Below are 7,956 nucleotides of genomic sequence, written 5' to 3' on the forward strand. Positions count from 1 at the left end.
TACTGAATTATAACACATATATAATATATTTGAGATATATATAAATTATAGTTCTAGCAACGAAAGTGAACTAGGAAACAGAGTAATTAAAGTAAGAAATTAATTTTAATTTTAATTATTATGATAACATGAACATGAATACCAATAATTGGTTCTGTAGCATTTGTAACTACAGTTACCAAAATGAGCCCATGGTATTAATAGTAAAACCATAAAAATACAAATCTGGCTAGACTAGCCAATGGCCATGGACCGAGCAACCATTATTCGATCAAGAATCAGCCGGTTCCATGAAAGGCGTTGGTGCTGGTGCGTCCACTTGTCCAACTTCATAAATCTTACAATAGTTTTTTAGCAAAGGAGGGAAAGATGGGTTGTTAGGAAACATTCCAAGCCAACAATTTGAAGTAATGTCGTTAATCGCTAAACAACACGACGGCCCAATATTGAACCCTACTTGTCCATTAACAAAAGATCTATAAACTTCCGAATAGCAACCAACGATTTCTTCTAAAGACAACCAACATTGTTGTACTGTTTCCCATGATATTATTTGGTCAGGAGGTGATTCGAGGTCTAAAGATGGTGTTTGTTCTTGAGCTAGCCCTGTTTGTGACATCACTATCAGGACTGCAAATGATAAAAGAACAAGAACAGATGGTTTTAAGCTACCCATGGGTGAATGTAGTTGTGGAAGTTTTGGTTGAAAGAATGAAGGAAATAGTGATGGATTTATAGGTGTTTTTGATGTATTTTGGGAAGGAACTTTATATGGTTTGTTGTTAATTGAGTTTAAATGTCGTTTAATTGTTTCATATCTTTTATTTCAATGTTGTTTATGAACTTCTATATCTATATGTGTATTATTATTATTATTATGAATTATGAATATGAATATATATTTCAATGATATGCATATTAATAATTATAACGCTCAAGCATATTAAAGGGCCTAACATTTGGATATCAAATTGCTAAAACAACACCACATATAACTCATAACTAATCATATAATATATTGAATAATAGACAACTTCAAATTATTCATTAAAGAAGCTAGATTGTGTCCTAACACGTAGATGATCAAGTTGCTAAAACCATATATAATGACTATAAGTGTTAATGTAATATAGGGATTCGTCGGCTTCATTTTAGGGAGCATTGATAGGATCGGTTTTGAGTGGTTCAGTAGCTGCTGGTGGAGCTTGAGGAGCTGTCTTTGGTGGAAAAGTTCGAAACCTTGAACAATAAAGATCAAGCAATGCAGGGAAAAAAGGATTAGGACCAAACGTTTCCGGCCAACACCCATAGTTCAATTCTTGAGCAGCTTTGCAACACGTAGGCCCTAAAAAGATTCGAACTTGACGCGTTCTGAAAGCCCTTCTGGCCTCGAGAAAACAATCTCCTATGGTTATGAATGCAGCTTGACAGTCGACAATACTCGCCTTTTGGGCCGAGTCGAGATTGAAACTAGGAGTAGAGCTTGATCCTTCATTTGCTAAGAGTAATAACATCATGATGAAAATGCATGGTAATGAAAGTGAACCCATGGATTGTAGTAAGTTTTCAAGTGGGATAGGATTTTGGTTAATGTCTGGGAGTGTATATGATTTCATTTATATATAGTCAAAACTTGTTAATATGTAAAAACAGAAGGGGTTAATATAATAATGTATAAAATACATATCTACTAGTCTGTTTATATAATATTATGTGTCGGTTTGATTTTTTCGGTTTATTCGGTTTGTTAGTTCTGTTTCTATAAATTTTGAAGGCAAAAATAAAAATCGAATTTGAATTCGATTCAGTTTCGATTACTTGAAAAATTATAATTTAACCAAAATAATCATAATAAATCGATTTTATTTTGAAATCGATTTTTTGTCTATTTATTGTATATTTATAATATGATATATTATATTATTAGTTGAACTCCGTTTTAAATTCGGTTTTCGGTTGGATCAAGTTTCAAAAAGTAAAATCGAACTGAAAATCGAATTCAAATTCGAAAAACGATCCGAAACCACACTGAAAATCGAATTTAAATTTGGTTTGATTTTTTCAATTTCATTCACTTCGATTTTGTGCTAATCGATTTGAAACCAACCACCCATATGAAATTTAACACTCATATAATTTACTAATTTACACACCATAGGTGCCTTTGGTGATGGACTCGTAAAGTTACACATCACACGACATACACAGTTTATCTTATTTTAAGTTTTAGGATACATGTACGTTTTCAACATCAATATACCTTCAAAAGTTAACAAAATATAAAAAATCGTTTATTCTTAAAATAGTGAGTTTTAACTTCATCAATTTATATTAAATATGTTTTTTTTAAGAAATCTTGAATTTATCGATTACATCTTTATATGTCCTTAACGAAATCAATCAAAATCAAAATAAATATAACAAATAAATTTTAAAATAAACTTATACATAATAAGAAAGTGATGGATGGTAGGAATATGATGGGAGTAATTAATATAGTTCCATATTTTGATAATCATTTAAAATAAAATTTAATTTTATTTAATACGTTGTCGGTGTTTAACTCTTTTTTACGTGGACGGAAGGTAAAGAAAGTTGCATCCTCGACATACAACTATTAAAGTAAAATGTTGTTAAAAAGAAAGCATAAGCTGATAAAGCCTTGTGAGTATTATTGTTTTTAAGAAATTAAAACAAGGATTTTATTTCTATCCAAAGCTCCCACCGAAATTTCCTACTGTCATAATGTGTGTGGTGTATGTGTTATGTCATTACAGTTAAAATTATGTGACGATTGAATGATCAATGAATGAGATATTTTTATCACCACTGCATAACGTGGTGGGAGAAACCTTTTTCCTTAAACTTCATTTGTTTCTTCGACGCGAAATCTTTTATTTAAAACAATAGCGGAGCCACGTTCACATCATTACTGGTAGCACGTGCCATTAGTGACATTAGTGAATATGATCTTCTTAGTACTCTTCTACCTTTTATTTGCATAAGTGACCCGGGTGACGGGCTGAAGCATAAGCTGAAGGGGGGCAAAGCTGCTCAAAATTTATCAATGTTATAAATCAATTTTACTACAAATGAATGCTATTGCATAATTTGTATCAAGTAAAGGTTTGATTACAAAAAATCTTCACAAAGTACTCTATATTTAGAGTACTCGGGAAGAAGACGAATTCTCCGTCGACTCGTATGACCTAATTTCCTACTATACTAAAAGATAAAAATTGTTGTCAATTTTTGATCAGCCCAAATAAAATGTGAATTCTAGCAACTTAATTTTATTTGTTTTTTACCTTGCAATTTTGTCTTCTTTTTTTTTTTATTTATTAATATCCTCTATTTTCAATTTTGTAATAGATCAGTGAAGCCCAATAATTTCATTGAATTTGGTTTCTGTAATGGATCATTGAAGCCCAATGCGAACCTGGGCCACCCTTAGTGGTTTGTACTAAGAATCAATTCGACTTTTCAAAAGGAACCTATTAATTTAGTTGAATGCACATTTTCAACCTTTCCTTCTTTTTAATACCAATCCAATAATTTTTCTATTCTATTTAACATTTTTAATTATGTGTTTTGATTTACTCTTATATATCTATCTATCTATTTTTTATGTCTATGTCTTGTTTAGATATGTTTGTGATAGATCCAACAATGTAAGTACGATACAAAGTATGATTTTTTGTTGATAAAAAAATTAGTATCTTAACTCGAACGTCATATTTTATGTAAATACTACTTTGAACTTTAAAAGATAAGTATTATTGTAGATTTTACTTTTTAAATATTATTTGGTTTAAGAGGACGCTTAATTATTCTTTAATATTTTCTAACTCGTATCTTTTAAATCTAATTTATTACGTGATTTTACTTTAAGTGTTATTTTGTGCACACATTGATTTGAAAGTGTGGTTTCGCCCCTGCTTAAAAATATATCGAATCGAATCATCAATAAACTTTATTGATTTTGATATGTTACCAGTTGTTGGACCCGTTTGTCGTCCAAGTAAAAAAATCAAATGAAAATATAAAAGCTACAATAAGAAGCACTAAAAGAAAATTTATCTAAGTTTTTTTTTTTTAATAAGTTGTCGGCATCACCCAGAAGGGTATTAACCACTTTCGCAATCATTTGTCATACATGCATGCACTTTCGAGAGAAAATTCTAATTGCATTGCAGGAACCCGATCCTTAACCCATCTCGAATGATACCACTCATCCACAAGGGTCGGTGGTAAGATTTATCTAAGTTATATGTATAAATTGATCACCAGGGCAGATGTAATTCTTTAGCACTGGTAGCACACACTACCAGTGAAATACACAATCTAAGAATACCACTTATCCACAAGGGTGAGCGGTAAGAATTATTTAAATTATATGTATATATTGATCACCAGGGGCGGATGTAATTCTCTAGCACCGATAGTACGGGCTACCAGTGAAATACACCATCTAATAAAAATATTTACGCTTTTAACTAGTGACACAATTGGATAGTGTAAATTTTTTTAGTGACGCCACCACTAGATGTGTAAATTATTTTGAGTTTTTAACTACTGACACGCTCATAACTATGATTCTTAGATCCGCCATTGTTGTTCACTTTATACAATAACTTAGATACATATGGGGAGAATCGTCTAAAGAAAAACAAAAAAATTCTTAAATATTACTCCGTATTAGTTGATCATAAAGAATCAAATTTAATTTGCTTTCGTCAAATAAAAATGTTAAGGTAATGACATATGTAATGGGAAAGGAGAACTAGTGGAGATGAGTGATGGGGGTGAGGGGGTGATGGGTAAGGTGTCTAATTAACATTGGAAGTTAGAAGCAAAAGTAGATGAAAAATGTTGAAAACTAAAATTAGTCGATGTAGCTCGTGATGCTCTTCGCGATGCCTTCAATCACAACCAAAAAAAATGTCCATCATGCCGGGATAAGGGCATGATGGGGACATTATGCCACCACATTGGCTCTACAATGTAAATTTGTCGAGTTTTTGAGTATCAAAGTGAGATTTGAACATAATCTGATGAATTCTGATAAAGAACCAACCAAACTATATTGGTTGCTCCAAACATGAAAGCAATTAAGCAAATGTGTTTAGCTACACATATATCTTAACTACCGATATACTCCCGTATACTTAACGTTGCGTTTAACTTCTAGAAAGGTAAACTAAAGTATATAGCAAGAGATTAACCTAAAACTTTATAATCAAGTATTTCAGATTCAAGCTTGATGATGCATCATTTATAACAATGGATGATGCGCCACTGTCCAAGTGTCCATTGTGAATGATTTGCTTGAGGTTTATGACAAGAGAATGTCATTTGCGAGACTAAAAATGTGTATATACATCTAAAAAATCTATCAATGATTCAATGACAATGATAGTTGTAGAAAGAGACAAATTTGTACATTCAAATTCAAATTTTGAATGTGATTGGACCACAATTTACAACCCAGCATCAACAAGTTATTTCAACATTCACAACACCTATATCTCAACTTCTCTACTTTGCAGTAGAAATCAAAAACATAATTGTTCTTGAATCTAATGAACATCTTTATATGTTAGGCTCCCAATCCAACCCATATTTAGCAAAGACCGTTGCTTTCTTTGTAAAGGATTTGAAGCTAACTTCCTAAATACTCCGTAATAAATTTTGACAAAATACAATTAACTATCACACAAACTAGAAAGTAAGAAACAACACATATTATTGATCCCAGAAAATGGAATATATGCATACCAAACTTTCTCACAAGACTGTTCTAAACAAGGATTTTAATTTTAATGCTCCACAGATGACACAAATTAAAGCTAAAATGATGTTCAAGATTCCTACAACATACTTGATGGATAATAATTAAACATTCAACAATATCTCTTAACTAACAAACTACCCACACTTTACTTTCTCTTTTTGGCGGGTGGTTGTTGCTCTTCATCATCATCTTCCTCCTCTTCTTCTTCATCATCCTTATCCTGTTCATCATCATCGTCGTCATCATCATCATCGTCATCATCATCATCATCATCGTCATCATCATCATCACTTCCCTGATTACCGTTTGCTGCTGGATCCTCATCAGGGTCACCTTCCTCATCATCATCATCATCGTCATCTCCTTCACCTGCAAAATCCTCGTCTGCTGAATCATCATCTGGCTCCTCCACAGCATCATCATCTTCATCATCATCCTCTGTGCCACTACCATCTTTTGCTTCTGGTTCAGTTTTCGCCTTCTTGTGTAACTCAGCAAAAGAAAACCTACAATATTCCCATCATAATAGTTCAGTTTAAACTACCCCTGAAAAATATTTAAAGCCACCAGCACATAAGTAACAAAATTACCTTCGATCATTTCCGGTCAAAATTGATAGTGCATCTGCGTCCTTCAGCAAAAACCCTGCCTACAAACGCAAACTCAGTGGATGTTAGGATCAATTTCATATGAGATACATGCAACTATCAGCCTAGGTAATAAAAATGCAAGGTTGCGTTCAAGTGAAACATGAAACAAATAAAAAATTAGCACCAACTCCAAAATCCAAGTCTATTGTGTTGAAGTAACCAATAGAAGCAAAACAATGACGCCAAAACACTTCTATAAAACAGTTTAACGTTGACTTGCCATATCGTCGTTTGATATGCTTTAGGTGTATACAAAATATTGAACTGAAGATATGTGTATCTTGTGACATCAAATCAGATTTATGGTCTTCTCAAAATTAAGTTGATAAGCAAAAAGTCAAACAGACCTAACACACCATCTACATGTTCATATAGATTTTAACCACCATGCTGACTTAACTTTCTGCACAATGTCAATGTCTAAGAATAATGAAAACCAAGCTAACAAAATTGAAGGAAAAAAAACATTTTAAAGCTTTCATGTCTACTAAGCGAAGTTCAAGCATACCCAGAAAAAAATCAAAGGGCTTTTAGCATATAGCTGCAAGTATACCTAAACCAAATCCTAATTTTTATTAGCCACTAAAAGATAAATCAAATATCACAAGTCCAAACTCAATGAAGCAAAACATCGAACACCTCATGTGCATCGATTCGTAAAATGAAATAACAAAATCATAATGTGTGCACAGAGCGTATATACTAAATAACACATGACAAAATAAGTAGTATATTCCTAACAAAACCCCAATTGTGTGAAAACAAATAAAATTAAAAGCAAGTCACTACCAGATGTTTACACAAAAGAAGTCAAATATGTATTAGCAACGAAAACAGCAATTTAAAAAAGAAAAGACAGATATAAGTGTATGTATATACCATTACGAGAAGACAAGTAATAGATCTCTGAGCAGTCAAAAGGGTTTCAAATACGGCAGCTTCAAAATCCATCCTCTTATTGTTGTGCAGAAACCCTAAATCAGTTCCCAAGGATTTCACCACTTCCATTGTTATTTAGAAGGAAAAATTATTTAAAAAAATGGTATTACGAAGAGAGTGAAATTGAGAGGACTGATGGACTATTTGACTCAAATTTGGGGTTTAAATTAGGGTGTCCGCTTGTTTAGGTAGCTAGGGTTTTGTGGTGGGGCGCACCATTGTCTATAAATTTTTTTTATAAAAATGCAAAAATTACACGGATAGTCCTTAGGCTCAATTATACACAAATAAAACAAACTTTATTTTTTTACATAAATAGTTCATAAGTATGCACTTTATACACGGATAGTCCAAAATTCTCACAGACGCCGGCTCCGTTAACTCAAGTCATGTGTCAGGCACATGAGGGTATGTTTATCATTTTACATATCCACTCTCCTTTTTATTTCCCATCTTCATCTTTTACCAAAATATTAAGCCATAATTTAAATTCCGTATTTTCTCATCTTCATCATTTTCTTCTTCCACCAACAATTTCTTCTACCAAATCAAATCAAATCCAAATCCAAATCC

At 32.3% G+C, this 7,956-nt stretch overlaps 2 protein-coding genes across 3 annotated transcripts; both read right to left on the reverse strand.

The window, feature by feature from the left end:
• Positions 1-271: 271 nt before the first annotated feature.
• On the reverse strand, positions 272-676 carry LOC139847475 (egg cell-secreted protein 1.4-like). Its single transcript, XM_071837148.1, has one exon. The coding sequence runs from the start codon at positions 674-676 to the stop codon at positions 272-274; it is 405 nt and encodes a 134-aa protein (XP_071693249.1).
• Positions 677-5,758: 5,082 nt separating this feature from the next.
• On the reverse strand, positions 5,759-7,523 carry LOC139884390 (uncharacterized). Of its 2 annotated transcripts, none has more exons than XM_071868437.1 (3): positions 7,330-7,523; positions 6,385-6,443; positions 5,759-6,300 (listed from the first exon to the last, which is right to left on the reverse strand). In XM_071868437.1, the coding sequence occupies exons 1-3, from the start codon at positions 7,450-7,452 to the stop codon at positions 5,940-5,942; spliced, it is 543 nt and encodes a 180-aa protein (XP_071724538.1). In that variant the 5' UTR covers positions 7,453-7,523; the 3' UTR covers positions 5,759-5,939. The 2 variants fall into 2 exon arrangements, with proteins under 2 accessions (XP_071724538.1, XP_071724532.1); XM_071868431.1 differs by having other exon boundaries at positions 7,324-7,523.
• Positions 7,524-7,956: the final 433 nt, after the last annotated feature.

This window comes from Rutidosis leptorrhynchoides, chromosome 1, assembly GCF_046630445.1.
Source record: "Rutidosis leptorrhynchoides isolate AG116_Rl617_1_P2 chromosome 1, CSIRO_AGI_Rlap_v1, whole genome shotgun sequence".
In the NCBI taxonomy this organism is placed as follows: domain Eukaryota; kingdom Viridiplantae; phylum Streptophyta; class Magnoliopsida; order Asterales; family Asteraceae; genus Rutidosis; species Rutidosis leptorrhynchoides.

Excerpts from the sequence above, each read along its gene's own strand:
- LOC139847475 (XM_071837148.1), bottom strand. The coding sequence starts at position 676 with ATGGGTAGCTTAAAACCATCTGTTCTTGTTCTTTTATCATTTGCAGTC.
- LOC139884390 (XM_071868431.1), bottom strand. The coding sequence starts at position 7,452 with ATGGAAGTGGTGAAATCCTTGGGAACTGATTTAGGGTTTCTGCACAAC. Across the intron at positions 6,444-7,323 it reads TTACTTGTCTTCTCGTAATG|GCAGGGTTTTTGCTGAAGGA; the intron begins GTATATACATAC and ends TTGCGTTTGTAG. Across the intron at positions 6,301-6,384 it reads TTGACCGGAAATGATCGAAG|GTTTTCTTTTGCTGAGTTAC; the intron begins GTAATTTTGTTA and ends GGAATATTGTAG.